The sequence below is a fragment of the Myripristis murdjan genome, chromosome 9, assembly GCF_902150065.1.
Source record: "Myripristis murdjan chromosome 9, fMyrMur1.1, whole genome shotgun sequence".
NCBI classification, from domain to species: domain Eukaryota; kingdom Metazoa; phylum Chordata; class Actinopteri; order Holocentriformes; family Holocentridae; genus Myripristis; species Myripristis murdjan.
Window position 1 is genome coordinate 18,715,322 of NC_043988.1, and position 16,510 is coordinate 18,731,831.

Consider the following 16,510-nt stretch of genomic DNA (forward strand, 5'->3'; position numbering starts at 1 on the left):
TTTCTTTTCTGTGTTTATTAAGTTTTTCCATCTACCAATACTGTCATATCAGACATTTTTATTTGTGTAAGGCACAGTTTTGTTCAGATAAAACACTGATCTTATTTACAGCAAATATTTGGACGCAGTACAAACACTCCTCTTCCCAGGCAAGATTACCACCCAATAATATGACAGTCATTGTAAATATAAAAATTTTAATTTGTTTGAAAGCCCTTGCCCCTCATTTGATCCAAAGGGTACAGTTTACCATGAAAAATGAAATGTAACCCCAAGTCATAAAACCTAGTTTTAAAATGAAAGACAGGGTGAAAAGGGAAAACACATTTCAAATATGTGACTAGATTCAAAGAAAGGATTTGTATGATATTCAGAAAAGATTCTCTATTAAAATAACTCTGTTAATATGTCCGTTGACAATTTAATTAATGTGAGCTTGGTCTTCTAACCAACCAGTCAGGGTATGTCAAACATGTTGTTTCACATCTTAAAATGTTTTCAGTTGTTCTTATTGCCAAGGTCTGAAAACAATGTTTTCAAAAAGTGGTACATGATGAGACGAACATTGGTACATGATGAGACAAACCAAATCACATTGTTTGGGGTCTGTGAAGCATTCAGAAATGTAACATCTCTTCTATTCAAACCTGTGGACTGGTTACATTATCCATGATTGTCTGATATCAGTTTAAGTTCATAACAGATTAGGACGTAGACCAGACACAGACCCTGTCCCTTCCTCAAATGCTGCCAAATAAATACCACATTCAAGTGTGTTTTGAATAAAATGGAATCACAGTTGCATTAGTTTGTGACAGGATGGCACAGCTAACAGCCCTGCTGTTGCAGCCAGAACTAAGCACAGGAAATGACCATGGTAATTGTACATGCTCCAATAAGACAAATAACACAGCAATGGAAAAAAAAAAAAAAAAAAAACTTCATACACCTCAAGTCAGTCATCCATGCTGTGCACATGTGCATCGGTTATTTCTCCATTTTCCATGCCTGAGGGGAAGTATTCAATACAAACAAAACTGAAAATTGAGTACCAGCATTTAAGGGACATCCACAGAGGTTCGTAATTCATCGGCACCACAAAAATTAACTGGCTGAAATGACAGTAAAATTTTAAATTCACATTACACTATCCTACTTCTAATTTTGACATGTTCATTTTCACCATAATCTTCATCCATCTTGCTGGCTTCATGATTAACTTTTAAGCAGTGAGATAAACATTTCATTTTTCTCTTTAACTCGGTGTTTAAGAATAATGACTAAAGCAGATAAAAAAAAGTCACTGAAAGCATTACTCTGACGAGAGTTTGTATTTTTCTATTTCAGTCACCCTCCTGTATAAAAAAAAAAAAAAAAGTAGCAGAAAAAAACATGTGCAAAACACAGTATTGCATGACCAAATTCAAAAAGAAAAAAAAATGCAGTAGATGGATTTGTTTTTGTGGGACAATTCTGGGACAAGAATAAAATCGTGTCCCTATCAGCTGTCCTCTGGGCCTGGCACTGTGTCAGTGTGCCATGTCAAAGAACAAGCCACAGGTGTTGTCACTGTTATCATCAGTGGATACATAACCACGCACGACAGCCGGCACTAAGAAAAAAAAGTGCATTTTTCAGTTGCCTGCCTTCAAGTTAGATTAAAAACTAACACCATGCACATGTATTATCATGGCTGTGAATCCCATCTATGACTCTTGTTGTGTGTCATCTCCTTTCTCACCACGTTCTCTGTTACTCTCCACTGTACGCTAATAAAGCAGATGCTACAAACTCTTACATTGGTATATTTGGTCATGATAACTGCAATAGCTACACCTTAATGCAAAACAAAACTATCAATAACTAAAAAAAAATGTTTAAACACTTATAACACTATACGCCAACTTCTGAAGAAAAAAAAAGGCTGGTTTTCATTTCAGCTCCCCATATTCCCTTGGTCCAAAACAGAAATTCAGTCGGTAGATATTATATTTTGTGAACCTCAGTCCTGTGAAAAAATATTTTTTACTACTCTACACTCTGGTATCTAATCTGGAGTGACTAGAATAAACAACAACAAAAAAAAGGCTCTGAGGAAAGTTGAAAGACAACACAAGGGTTAAAGGGAAACGTACAGTACAAACGTCCTGGTGAAGGAAGTGAAAAGGCACAAAGTTTAAGAGTTGAGACTAGAAGTCACAGAGGTAGCAGTCACAGAGAGGGAGAAGGAGAGGAGCAAACAGTTAAAACGGAGATGTGTGGTGAAGAGTCTATCTGTCCTTGGATCCAAGTTTCTCAATTAAGTCCTGCAGGGGCGCAAGCTCACGCCTGTCGATGAGGTTGAACTCCTGAAACACAGACACATTTGTCATCAGATCATCATGTTGCCACTGAATTGTATCATTAAAGCCATATGATGACCATGTCCTGCATCAAAATGTCTCAGCGAATGGGATTTTTCCTCCAGACAGATACAGTAGCTAGGTTAATAAGTGGTTTACCCAATTTCCCCTCAGGGAGCAATAAAGTATTTGTAATTCTGATTCAGATTCAAAGTTTCAGACCCTGTTTTGCCATGATTAGGGGTTGAGTGGCAGCTAGGAAAATACAGCGACAAAATGCATGCACTTTGAATAAATCCATCACGCTGCATCAAATTCTCTCAGATGTGCAGCAGTGAAGAAATCCTACGTTAGAGCATGGGATCATCTCACCTGAACAAAGAAAATGAAGTGCTTGAAGGAGGTGTTGAGATGGGCCTCCTCCTGCAGCTGCATTACAGAGTCGAAATGCTGGTGGTAGATGTGGGCATAAACCCTGAACAGACGCTTCAGGATTGTCTTGGCCACAGACATGAAGTTCTTGGGAAAAGGCACTCCTGTGGGGACGGAGGACATTGACATGATCATCAATACTTTGCAAATAGTGAAATATTCAAGACACTGAAACACACATGTCGTGCAGTTTCAGGCTGCCCTAAGCAACACTTGTTAAATCCTAAATCACAAAGTGGGGCTGTATCCTATTTCCTCTCATAGGGTTAGCGTAGATTTGGCCCACTTGATCAAATGAAATTCTGGCATTGGTAAAGACAGTGGTGGGAAAATTGGTCCACCCACAGGAAGGGAGGAATCAAAACTTAAAAAGAGAAGTTCAAAACTGTCTCCCACACACAACCGTCGCTGCATGTACTCCTTCTGAATAAATCTGGATTCACCAATATGAGATCCCTCGTCCCTTTGGTGTCTTTTGGGTTTTAAGTGACCACAGACCGGCCGGTCTAGTAACCATGAACCTGCTGGACTCAGTTTAGTGGTGTCACTTTATATTATTTCTGAGTAGTTAAATCTGCAGTACAGAACTTTTCAGTATGATTTGTCGCCCTCTTGTGGCAGCTATTTAAATGCTGCATGAAAAGTACACTTGCAGATTATATCTTTCAATTTTCACAAAGATCAAATGCAAAGAAAAACAGGAGGAAAAAACTTTTGAAGGAGTCATGGAATCAGATGGGGTAACTAGCTGCGCTCTAATTTTAATGATAAAATTACAGCAGAAACTTAAGTGTGTTTGATGCGAGATGCATCATGAAAGATCAATTGTACACCAGCATGGAAATGTCACCACAGACATCCTCTGCAATGTTAAATATAATGCAAAATTGGCACATAATAGGCTTAATCATCACTATGTGAACTCCTCTGACATTACATTGAGCAAAACAAATGTCTATATGATATATGCAAAAGTTATATGCAGAACGTCTGTACAATAGCCTTAAGTTCAAACAGTTTCCAAACAGTTACTTCTTGCTGTCATTTTAGAGCAACCAATGTGCAACTTCGTCTAGTGCAGTGTTAATATTCACTTTGGCTGGATTTTAATGCATGTATCCACACAGAAACTGTGCCCAATTAATGGAATGCATTTTCACATTGAACTTTTTGTCAACAATGTCCATTAGGCACACCAGTGAGCCTGTATGTCTGAGACTGAAATACGTGTGGTTGTACTGTACTACCAGACTAAAATTAAGGACATCATTAACAGTGGCCTTACATCAAAATATCACAATTTTCTGGCTATGATGTGCTTCAATCAACTTGCCACTGAGCAGTGAGAAGCATTGTAACAATCTCATCTGAGTATTTGGTGCACTGTATTTCTTCTGAGATGATGTAATGACATCATCAAGTAGTATACTGCCAGCATCAAGTTCACTAGTCCTACAAACCATGGGACTGGAGAAGCAGTGGAGAGTGAAGCAACACAAGCAGGCAGCTCAACGACATGAGGAGGCTGTAAGAGCTTTTTGTATATCAGAAATTGAGGGTGGACACGTCAACTGATAACACTAAAACCTAAACTGCAAAGAATTTTGTTTAGTTGCTGTAATAAAGCTTTTAAACATTCTTTTATGTCGCATTTTCATTTTTAAGTTGATGTATAAAAGCATAATATCTTAATTACTCAAAATATAGGGTGAATAAAAATGGCTGATGCCTGGTTGCCAGCCTGGCAACCACCACCTGAAATGTACTGGAGATTGTACAGAAACATCAAAAAGACACTATACTGGACACACAGAGCTAAAGTTGCAACCAGCACCATCACAAAATGCCACATTTTCATTGTTACACCAAAATGATACTGGCAAGAAACAAAACTCACCGATCTTGGAGGGGAAAAGTGTCTCGTCATCCAGCTGATCCTGCACCCAAGTCATCAGGTAGTCTATATACTTGGGGGCAGAGCACTTGATAGGTTTCTTTATATTGGTGCCATCAGCCCAGTGGTACTCATATCTAGAGAGAAAGACACAGAAACCAACTCAGATTAATAATTTAATCGAACTTTTAATTCAATCTATCTTTTTACAGTTTCAGATATGACAAACATTTCTTTCTTTTAAGTAAGTTTTAGTTAGAAAAAAATGACCATGAATATGCAAGATGAGACTTGTTTTAGTATATGTGGTATGATTTTTCCTGAAATTAAACCCAACAATGAGTAAGTGTAATCAAATTTAATCTACAAATCCTGGTGCTGAAAAACGCCTTGGCAACTGTGGTGTCACTGGCTTGATGTTGAATTTATTACACCATTTACGTATGGCATGCACTCACACTGCCTTTATGTTTGCACATGAAAATGTCATTCAGCAGCAGATAAGCTAAAAAAGGAGCAGTAGGGGGAAGAGCGAAGTATCTGCAGTCATATTCTTGACTGTGGCAATGTCAACAGGAAGTAAAGCCGGGTCTCTTCCTCTTGATTACAGACTGAACTTAGACACAGTCTGGGAGGAGAGAGGACAGAGGAAGTGCCAGATCTAGATTCTAATGAAAAAGCCTCTATGGGGACCGCATGCAAAGTGTGATTTCTGTCTTGTTTTATAACTCATGTGACGTTCAGATGATTCTTTGGCCTGAGTGTAATCTAAACCATGTGAAGGCGGAAAGCAGGGCTTGGTTCTCTTGTAAATGACACACAAACACTGACATGTTTAATAAACAAACGTATTTTATGCTGTATGAAAATGATGCAAAACTTGGCATCAAAGTAAATCCCATGTGCAATAATTAAGTAATTTGATACAAGTAGCACAACTTTACCAGTGTTTGTGTGGCAAGTAACTACAATGGATGGGAACAGCTATGACCTAACACCCTGATTCAACAGTGATAAACAGTCATGAAATAATTCAAAAACCAATTACTAACATTAATGTTTGGTGCACTGTAATTCAGTACAAGCCTATATTGTTTTCTCATTGCTTTACAGCATTATGACCTGTGAAAAGATAATGTTGCTTTAACCAATATACATAAATGGCTGTAAATGGAAATGAAGTTTCAGTCAGGCATATATCCTGACACGAATTCCTGAAACGAAATACATCAAGCCTTCAAATGCGCACACACACACAGATAGAGACATAAGAAGTTATCTTAATCATGTAATGCACCAGCATTGCACCCATAATGTTGTTAAATTGTGGTCCATCATGTGAAACAATGCTGAGTTGCCTTTAGCAAAGTGGAAATTTGTGATTTGGGCACCCATATTTGTCAGTACAAATAAAATACCATGTTAGTAGTTTTATTCTGTTGTTGTTTTGTTTCTGGAAAAAAGGCCACAAAATACCTGTTCCACAATCTGCCAAATATAGTATGGTTAGTAAATATAATATTGGACTGATTCTGAAATTGCTTTTTAAAGCTTATTTCAGATTGTCCAGTAATCTATCAATGTATTCTTACCCAGGGAAGACTTGAACGCATGATGTCACAGCCACACGAGTCCTAACCACTGAGCCACCAGGACACCCCACATAAGACACTTTTAGTACAATGGCATTATCTTTGTTATGAAGCCCTGTATCACTATCCTGTAGCACAAATAATCTCCTGATAATGATTCTGGTTGTTGATGAGATTTGTGTTATCAGAAGTGCTTGAACTTTTGTGAGGCAAGCCTTCTGCACAGCACGGCCCTTGTGAAGTTCCTTGTTCTGTGAATTTTATAAAAGCCCACATCTCCTTTACTGTCAGTGGGACGGGCCAGATCACCAGTCTCAGCTTTCGAGTGGCTCTAGCACAGATGCATGACAGGCTTTGGCTAACATGGTGTCAACAACTGCCTGTCACAAGTCCTTTGTGGGTCTTTAACATTGCAAAATTGTCACCATTCTTATCACGGGTGTCAGTGTGTTTATGTCATTAACTTTAATTTTGAAAAGCCATGGTTGACCACTGTAATATAGTTATTTTTTGTCATGACCTGATTATTGACTCTAGCTTTTTTATGTCCAATAGAATGACCTGTGTTGTATAACTGTTGACGAATCACATTTTCCTATGGTAATGCTGAAGTGTGCATTTGGGAAATGAAACCAACAATGCAACACAGCAAATGAACACAACAATGCAACATAGTGAGTTCAAATAACTGAAGAAAAAAAAGAGATTATTGCCTATAAATAACACGCAATTAATTACATATAATACATGTGTCCCCAAAACAATTAGACTGGAATGTGAAACTACTGCAAGCGCACCCAACACTCTTGCAAGGCTATCCAATACAATTTAATATGAACTCTTCTTCACTTTGAAATGCTAGGCGTTTCCATTACCAAACAAACAAGCTCTCAGAAACAAACTGACCAAAGAAACTCAACAAACTGGACAAAGAAAAAAATGTTTTTCACTGTGTACTTCAGTTTCACATAGTTCTGTCAATTCTTGGATCAAAAGAATCATTAAGAGAAATTATCCTGTGGGTGTTAATTAAGATACATACAGCACACCCTGATTAAAAACAAACAAACAAACAAAAAACCATGGCTAATACTGCACTGTGCCCAAAATGTAATGTTATGCATAAAGAATATTTGTACTGTTACCTTGGTCCAGCAGACATGACAGAGCAGCTGGTCTCAGTGCAGAACTCTGTGATGGTCCCATACAGCATATTGATTTGGTTGAAGAAATCCACCGCTGTACAGGCACAGACAAGACAAACAGAAATGAAAACAGAATAGCAGACATAGTAAATTATCACCAGAAGTACACACACTACACCAGAAAGTGCATAAGTGCTGCCAGAATGCTAGACTAACATCTCAGTTTAATAAACAAAAATGCTGAATGACAGACTGACTTTATGGATATGCACTCTGTAGAGAAAGGGTGAGCATCTTAAAAACATCACAGGGTTACATTTCTTGTCTCTAGAAATGCTTTCTCCACACATGGGTGTTATGTGTCATCATCATCATCCCACTTTTGACTGTGCAGACTTACAATATTTTACATATCCAGCTCTGCACTTTGGGTTACTATTACCCAACAAGGTATAGCCTGAATATTAGGCCCTTTTATAAATAATTCACATCACAACATTTGTATGCCGTTCAAGTAGACCAGCTTATATGAATATGATTAGATTTCGCACGTCCCATATATATGCTGGAAATTTTTCTTCATATTGTCAGACTTACTTTCAGCTACATCTTATGGCACACTTGTCATATGGTACATTGTTTTTTTGTCATTATTCCAATGCACATTTAACATTGGCATTTTAGCTGTGCATGATTATAGGACTCTAGCTATATTCTCATAGGCTACTAGCTGCTGCTGCAACTTCTCAACTTCCACCTCATTAAAGTGTCATCTCATCTTACCAGTGCTCATTGATTTAAAAAAAAAAAATGCCAGTTGGTGCACAGAGTGATATTGTCTTATTTTACTCATGAACTCACTGTTGACAGCAATCCACTCATTGAGGTCTTCCCCCTCAGGTAGCATGACAGCCTGCCTCAGGTTCCCACTCCCCAGCGTGGCCTCGGCATGTTTCAGCAGCTCATACTGATGGGAGCCCTCTGGGATGTTCTTCTTCGGCTTGAAGGTCTTGGTTGAGCGGCCGCCACTGTAAAGCAGCAGCGGCAGCGGCTGAGTTAACCAGCTGTGTTACAGAAATTTCAGCTGCACGACACGCCTGAATAGGAGCGAGTGCCTCTGTCCGGCCTAGACTTGTTATCAATGACGAGAATCCTTCCTGTTTGTCTTTCTTCAGCCAGCAGCTACAACAAGACCCTCGACGAATATTACCAAAATGTTATTGCAATATTACACTTTTTTAATCATGACAACATCTGTAGCAACGTCATTCAGCAGAAAAAGAAAAAAAACGAGAAGCTGACGGAGGATGTCTCATTTTGTGTGACTCAAATACAGCCGAGCAAAGTTAGGCTGAGTTAGCGACGAGGTGCAATATGCAGGAAATGTGTCAGACTGTCGTTGCAGACAAATGGCAACAACATTGCTCAACATTTACCTGCTGGTGAATTTAACATAAGGTTGGCAGTGGCGAGGCTGATAACTAGGACAGCAGCTAAAGCAGGCCAAGCCGGACCAAACCACAGACTGGGGAGTTAACGGCAGCTAGCTAACCTACTGTTAGCTAGCGTCAACCAGCGGGCTAGCGAAGTCAGCACGTAAACATAAAGTTAGTTTGCTTATTTATCTCAAATAGTTCAGCCATGAAGCACCGCACATTCTTATTATTAACGTCAGTGCTATTACGACGATGTACGTTAATGTTGGCGGTGATTAACTTTATCAAAGTAACGTGACTGCCGATGCTGCCTTTGACTGTCTTCTTATTTCGCTACGTCCCGTTACGTTCGTGTGACTTTGTGCAGAGCGTAGCTAACTTAGCTCAAGCTGCGACTTTCATACTTACAACAGGAAGCTCATCGTTGCGAAGAGGTCGTTTAGAGAGTTAAAATTACAACTTCAAACTCCGGTTTGGGAAATGGAAGTTTCCAACTCGCCGCTCGGGACCACTTGTCAGCGCTGCTAACGAGCTAACAGCGAGCACAGCCTCTTCCTCTATCTGCAGCGGCCCGGCGGACAGGCGCTGTCGCTCTCGTCTGGTCCGCTGAGGTAATGCAACGATAACTCATTAAAAGATGCGTCTCGTCTTACACTGAACTGCGATGACTTTAACGTGTTTGACTTGTGCCATCCAATATGTATCAGCCAAATAACACAAAGGCAGTTTTCGTGTTGTGTGTGTGTGGTTCAGTGACAACACAGCACAGCCCAGTGTAATATAAAAACACACACCTTCATATATATACACATGTATACACAGATAGGCACGGATAAAGGCTCCGTGCATGTGGTTAAGAACTTAAGCTATGTGGATGTGGTCGTCGCGGGTGATACTGACGTAGGTACCATGCGGGAGGGGGAGGGGAAGGGCTATATAATGGTTTGCACGCTCAGTTCCTTCCCCACAGACACTGCTCTGTCAGCCCGGGAGGTGTCCCGCGTTTCACAAGCCCGAGGTGGTGATCATCTTTTTTTTTCCTCCTCACAGCTGACCAGGATGGCAACGCTCAGGGCTCTTAGGAAACTGTGCCAACACACACAGCGCCAAGTCTGTAGTCTACACACGTCCATATCAAGGTGAGTTTGACCAGCCAACTCTTAATTAGGCTCTATGGTATATTTTGGCGATGAGACTACTGGCACTTTACGAGGGCTTCCTGTTTTTTTCTGTACCGAGGCGAGGAATTCAGATGTTCCGTTTCGGCTAAATTTGGATATTCGCCAGTTTCTCTCACATAAATATGTCAGGGCTGTGTGTTTGAACAGTGATTCATTATATCGTACTTAATGTCCGAATTTTTAATCACATTTCCATGCGCCCCTAGCGTTATGCCGGTAACATTGCAGTAGCTGGGTGGCTGATGAAATCACCCCGAGTGCTTGCACCCAAACCGCGGCAGGGCTGGTTTTGCAGGTCTGCAGGAGCTGGTGGCGGTGATCGATACACAATGAATGCATGCACTGGCAGCCCGTGTTTCATGTAAATGAAATCTCAAGCGCACGGGCCTATCGCAGACAGTGTCTCTTTGAACACACGTGAGATCACGCAGTTGGCAAATTTGCAGCATCATGCGGAGTGGTTCTTTTTTAATTTGAAACGTGCTGAGGGCAGCGTGATATCATTTTGACTGAAATGCATTAAAGTTAACGGGCTAATGCTCTGCACATCGCGTAAAAAGATGAGCCTCGTGTGCCATGTGCACATGATTATCACATAGGCTATATTTGGCACAGCCTGAATGAATCAAAAACTCTACCACATTATGCATGGCTTATTACTATGTCAGAATCATAAATACTTTGTTGATCCACGAGCAGTAATTGGGTATCATAATGTCGATGAAACATTAGATTCTGGATTGTGAGACAGCCACACTCAGCTCTTTTGTTAAATCTCTCTTTGAATTGGGTAAGTGGGCTTTCCATGGACTATTGATTATGTTAGACAACAGTTTGAGATGTTTTCAAAATGTGTTGCATGCCTTATAACACATTTTCCCTGGAGCCTGGTACACTGGCCCCATATTCTCAATCTTTGTTGCCGAAGGATGTGATGCTTTTCCTTTGGGGGCGATAATTATTTGTGGCAGAATGAAGAGATGATTACATCACTGTTGATGGCTCATTACTCACTAGTTAGTTCTCCTCTGTGCAAAATATTACATAAGTGCTGACCATTTCGGAGCTTCTGAAATCTGAACTGAACAGAGCAGCGCTGTCTGCCAACATGTCCTGAAAGTGGAGCGATCCACAAGGTGTCATAGCTTGTAGTAAAAGTAGTGTCACTTACACCTGTTTGCAGACTTCAGTCTACACAGTTAACCTCTCAGCGCCTAAACTTGCACTCCTCTGGTCCCATGTACTTGTTTTTGCTGATTTAGATTCAAATATCATCACTGTATGACTGAAGATAAGGCCATAAGATATGTACCCATGAAATATGGTTGACTCAGGTGGTGCAGTACTGCATCTAATTTTGGAGACTAGAGTTGGTCCTTGCCAAGGGCCACATGTCTGAGATTGATCACAAGTGTCTGGTTTCAAAAGTCATGTACCCAGTCCAATCAAACAGAATGTGCTCACAAAGTTGTCAGGGTTTTACATAAAGAATGGCCAACTCCTCCCTGATGGGACAGTCAGTGCTTGCTTAATGTGTTATCAATTAGTCGTCCCCTGACATTTTGCATATCAACACCCAGGCAGGAGGCGGTGGTCATCTCAGGAAGGAAACTCGCACGACAGATCCGAGAGGAGGCTCGGCTCGATTTGGAAGAGTGGGTGTCTGCTGGCAACAGGAGGCCCCATCTCAGTGTGGTTCTTGTAGGAGACAACCCCGCCAGTCACTCCTACGTCCTGAATAAGACAAGGGCGGCAGCTGATGTTGGTAAGAAAGACCTGCAAGCTCCCTCTCACACAATGCCATGATAACGGATCTGTAATTATAACACAAAACAAAAGATGACTTGTGCTTGAGTTGAACTTTTGTTTGCCTTCACCCTACTTTAGGAATCAGCAGTGAGACCATCCTAAAACCCTCAGACATCAGTGAGGAGGAACTATTGGACCTGATAGATAAACTCAACACAGACCACTGTGTGGACGGCCTTCTGGTCCAATTGCCTCTTCCAGGTATGGAAAGGAAAACTTTATTTCTGCTAAAGTACAGACAGTCATGACTGGTTTAAATGTTTATTTATTTCTATTTCATTTGGTAATGGAAACGCCTAGCATATTTTTAAATCTCAATGCATGGGCATTTTATCTCAATCTGCCTCCATTACCAGTTCCTTTACTTGTTATATCCAAGTCTGGGATCATGTTTTACTGACCATTATTCCTCTTTGGGTCTTCGCAGAACACATCGATGAGCGTAAAGTCTGTAATGCAGTTTCTCCTAGCAAGGATGTGGACGGCTTCCATGTTGTGAATGTGGGTCGCATGTGCCTGGATCAGTCCACCATGCTGCCTGCCACTCCCTGGGGAGTCTGGGAAATTATCAAACGCACAGGTAATTAATTCCCAGAGTGACCCTTTAATTTCATTTGCTACTGGTGCATGAAGAGTAACCTGAAACAGTATCAGTCCTGTAACCATGCAAATCCCGTTCTCAGGTATTCCCACCCTTGGGAAGAATGTTGTGGTGGCAGGCCGCTCCAAGAATGTGGGCATGCCCATCGCCATGTTGCTGCATACAGACGGGCGCCATGAGAGGCCCGGAGGTAGGTTCTAATTGTGGAGCTGGCTTTGCCAAGTGTGAATACGTGCAAGTCCGTGCATGATGGTGAGAAAGAGAGTTAAAACAACACATAATTAACTTCAGTCATGTTGTTGCAGGTGATGCCACCGTCACCATCTCTCACCGTTACACTCCAAAGGAACAACTTCGCCAACACACAAAAATCGCTGATATCATTGTGGCTGCTGCAGGTTTGTCTTTGTTTTTCTCGCAGTATTTCCATTTTTTTGCTTACCCACAGGCAATCATCTGACTAAATATGACTGAACTCTTTTGGAAAACACATGTCTGGTAGAATCTGCTAATTGTACAACGTGCCTCTTGAATTATCAGGGATCCCAAACCTCATTACGGCAGACATGATCAAAGAAGGTGCGGCAGTTATCGACGTTGGAATAAACAGAGTCCAGGATCCAGTCACTGGCAAGAGCAGACTCGTTGGAGATGTTGACTTTGAAGGTAGGAATAAGGAAACATTGCATCATGTGATTCCTCTAAAGGTACTGAGAGTGCAATACGGTCATGCTTTTTCTGTCCATTGTCAGGTGTGAAGCAGAAAGCAAGCTTCATCACGCCAGTTCCTGGGGGTGTGGGACCCATGACTGTGGCAATGCTCATGAAGAACACCATCAAGGCAGCTAAGAACGTCTTGTTGTATCCCCCAGAGAGGATCCGCATTGCTGCTGCTTCGTAATAGGACATCATAAATCCCAGCAACAGTGACACATTCCACCCCGACATACCCTGCCACCCCTTTGTTTTTGTTTTTTTTTGGCACGGTCGCCTGCACACGGACTGGAAAGACAATAGCTTTAAGGCTTTCCTCCTGCCGATGCCTTTCACCTCTCTTAACTTTAAGTGCAGCCATGCCAGACTGTTACATGTCACTCCTGTATTTCAACATTATATAACAAGCTTCTCAGTATTTCTCATTTGCCATGTATTCCTGCAGCATTTTAGGTTTTTGGGGAACCTTGAAAGGATTGCTCATTGTTTTTATTTGTATTTATGCATTGATATATATTTATACAGTAATTGAGAGGTTACAGTGTGTGTGTAACCTGAAAGATGACAAGCAGTTAAAGCAGGACGACTGAGACATGTCTCCTTTCTGTCCATCGGCTGGTGTAGTATTATGTACAGAGAGGGCCAAGGGCTAACCTAATCAGGAACATGTATGTCTATTAATTTAAGCTTTAAATTTTAAAGATTCACAAATGCCTTTGTAAAAAGAGGAATTTTGAAATAAATATTGCAAATATGTTTTCTCATTTTTGTGTTTTATTGCAGTGTGAAATTAATTGTGCCTTTTTGTTAGGTTTCTGTCAGATTCACAGACACACTAATTCCAAATGTAAATTGCTTGAGCATTATGACCATATAACAAGTGGATAATAACTATTAGCCTCTTAAATGCACTTAATCTCAGCCAGGGGAAAATGTGGACATGCTTTTATGATAACCACTCTGCATACAGTAAGGTAGACATTGGGCAATATATTGATATTGTGACATGAAACTAGATATTATCTGGGATTTCAGATATTATAATATCAGGGTATGCATAAATGCTTTTCTTGGTTTTAAAGGCTGCATTGCAGTAAAGAAATATAATTTTCTGAACTTATTAGACTGTTCTAGTTGTTTTATCATTTGTCTCTACCTGCTTGATCATGATTCTTTAGCAAAAAAAATCTCTTGTATGTAAATCCCATGAAAGCACCAACAGCCATCCATACAATATCGATATGGAGGTATTTGGTCAACGATACCGAGATAATCAATTTTGTCAATATCGCACAGGCCTATCCTGAAGGGATAAGTGTTGTTGGGTTTTGTTTGGAAAAAAAAAAATCCATTCAGGACAGCCAATATTCCCTCCAATCCCACAGATTACGTGGAAAGTTTGATTACAAAATGAGACAAATATCCTTTAGGAAGGGCCCCCCCCCCTTCCTAAATATACCTGATGGAAATACCCGTAGACTCGTTAAAATTATTTGCAACTTAAAATCAAAACGTGATGACAAAAAATAGAACCATTACTGCCTCTGAAACTAGGCACTGATGTACTTTATTATTTCTCGATGTAAAACAGAAATGTTTTACATTAGTGGGGCGGTATAGCTAAACTATCGTTCATTTTGTGATAAAAGCACCAAATTTGGTAGATGTGTTGGTGGATATATTTCAAACAAATCTGGATATTGGGCCATCACAAAAGCGCCCCCTAGTGGCCATGGCAGGCATTTGATTTATTAAAATGAATAAAAATATAAAAATGATTCATTAAAATATTTTAAAAATGTAAATACACATTAAATTAAGAAAAAATACAGTTATACACACTCAGTTTCTCAAACACTTTCTGCCCCCCCCCCCCCCCCCCCCCACCACCACCACCACCACCACCACCACCACCACCACCACCACCACAACCACCACTGCAAGCCAGCTAGCCAACGAGCTGGCTAGCATATATTCAGGACCGAAAATTGAAAAAAGCCCCTTAGAAAACAACATGGTAGGCATTTTTGAGGAAAAGCACTTTATCTGTTGTTTCTGTATGATTATTTAATGCTGAATCTATTTCTGTTGTATGCCAAGCTGTAAAAGTTACAGTCAAGTGACCTTTGCATGAATATGCAATGCACTGAAGAAGAAAAAATGTGATCACAAAAAAATTGTAATGCACTACTGTTTTGATCCAATCATTATCGTCCATATTTGTAATAATTAGTGGCCACGTTCATTAATTTTTACTAATTAATTAAATTGATGAAAAATGTCTACCTGGCCTTTAATTATTATTACATTTGTATTAGTAATAATATCATTATATCTACAGTAAACAATTGGTGAGGTCATTTTTATGTAATGCTGGAGAATGAATGGAGGTGAATGGGCCTGAGTCAGTTACTGCTATTTTAAGGCTCACAATAACCTCTCACAAAGAAATAGTATGGGTATATCATACATTTCCTGAATCCTCAAAGTCCATTAGGTATTGTGGATGTTGTCTTTTGGGTCCTTGATATCCCTTGATCCCACAGGGATAAAAGAAACTATATAGTTTAGGCGAAAAATGTGGGAAAATGTGTGTAATTTATGGTTTAAGGAGGTCATGTGACCTCTGTGTTTGTCAGAAAGAGACACCCATGGGCTTAAATGAAAGCTGAGAAGGTCCCCTTTACAATGATACCAAACAATCATATATAGAATATTGACAAATAGGAAACTGATAGCCATTTCTGACTTTGGGCGACTAATCAATAATTATGCTAATTAATCAATAATTATGACTAAATTGTAACTTTTACAGCTTGGCATACAACAGAAATAGATTCAGCATTAAATAATCATACAGAAACAACAGATAAAGTGCTTTTCCTCAAAAATGCCTACCATGTTGTTTTCTAAGGGGCTTTTTTCAATTTTCGGTCCTCAATATATGCTAGTCAGCTCGTTGGCTAGCTGGCTTGCAGTGGTGGTTGTGGTGGGGGGGGGGGGGGGTGGGGGCAGAATTTGTTTGAGAAACTGAGTGTGTATAACTGTATTTTTTCTTAATTTAATGTGTATTTACATTTTTAAAATATTTTAATGAATCATTTTTATATTTTTATTCATTTTAACAAATCAAATGCCTGCTATGGCCACTAGGGGGCGCTTTTGTGATGGCCCAATATCCAGATTTGTTTGAAATATATCCACCAACACATCTACCAAATTTGGTGCTTTTATCACAAAATGAACGATTGTTGTGATATATTGAGCTAAGCCGCCCCACTACATACCGTATCCAAGTGTAATGTGTGTGGGGGGCAGGAATCAAAGGTAGGAACTAAAGAGTGTCCACATTTTCACACGGAAA

At 40.1% G+C, this 16,510-nt stretch overlaps 2 protein-coding genes across 4 annotated transcripts; one reads left to right on the forward strand and one right to left on the reverse strand.

Annotated features, from left to right (window-relative positions):
• Positions 1-9,436, reverse strand: mob1a (MOB kinase activator 1A). The gene is made up of 6 exons (XM_030060506.1): positions 9,250-9,436; positions 8,267-8,433; positions 7,406-7,499; positions 4,672-4,805; positions 2,715-2,878; positions 1-2,348 (listed from the first exon to the last, which is right to left on the reverse strand). The coding sequence occupies exons 1-6, from the start codon at positions 9,261-9,263 to the stop codon at positions 2,271-2,273; spliced, it is 651 nt and encodes a 216-aa protein (XP_029916366.1). The 5' UTR covers positions 9,264-9,436; the 3' UTR covers positions 1-2,270.
• Positions 8,532-13,903, forward strand: mthfd2 (methylenetetrahydrofolate dehydrogenase (NADP+ dependent) 2, methenyltetrahydrofolate cyclohydrolase). Of its 3 annotated transcripts, none has more exons than XM_030060501.1 (9): positions 8,532-8,621; positions 9,892-9,980; positions 11,603-11,787; positions 11,910-12,032; positions 12,259-12,411; positions 12,515-12,622; positions 12,738-12,830; positions 12,973-13,098; positions 13,185-13,903. In XM_030060501.1, exons 1-9 carry the CDS (start codon positions 8,547-8,549, stop codon positions 13,331-13,333), a joined length of 1,101 nt encoding a protein of 366 aa, XP_029916361.1. In that variant the 5' UTR covers positions 8,532-8,546; the 3' UTR covers positions 13,334-13,903. The 3 variants fall into 3 exon arrangements, with proteins under 3 accessions (XP_029916361.1, XP_029916362.1, XP_029916363.1); XM_030060502.1 differs by lacking the exon at positions 8,532-8,621 and adding an exon at positions 9,434-9,452; XM_030060503.1 differs by lacking the exon at positions 8,532-8,621 and adding an exon at positions 9,723-9,741.
• Positions 13,904-16,510: the final 2,607 nt, after the last annotated feature.

What these genes read in the sequence shown, in the direction of transcription:
- mthfd2 (XM_030060501.1), top strand. Translation starts at nt 8,547, where the DNA reads ATGACGAGAATCCTTCCTGTTTGTCTTTCTTCAGCCAGCAGCTACAAC. An exon ending in TCGACGAATATTACCAAAAT is followed by an intron (nt 8,622 to 9,891) that starts GTTATTGCAATA and finishes TCCTCCTCACAG; the next exon opens with CTGACCAGGATGGCAACGCT. An exon ending in CTACACACGTCCATATCAAG is followed by an intron (nt 9,981 to 11,602) that starts GTGAGTTTGACC and finishes ATCAACACCCAG; the next exon opens with GCAGGAGGCGGTGGTCATCT.
- mob1a (XM_030060506.1), bottom strand. An exon ending in GTCATGTCTGCTGGACCAAG is followed by an intron (nt 4,806 to 7,405) that starts GTAACAGTACAA and finishes CTTTCTCTCTAG; the next exon opens with ATATGAGTACCACTGGGCTG. An exon ending in ACTTCATTTTCTTTGTTCAG is followed by an intron (nt 2,349 to 2,714) that starts GTGAGATGATCC and finishes TCTGTGTTTCAG; the next exon opens with GAGTTCAACCTCATCGACAG.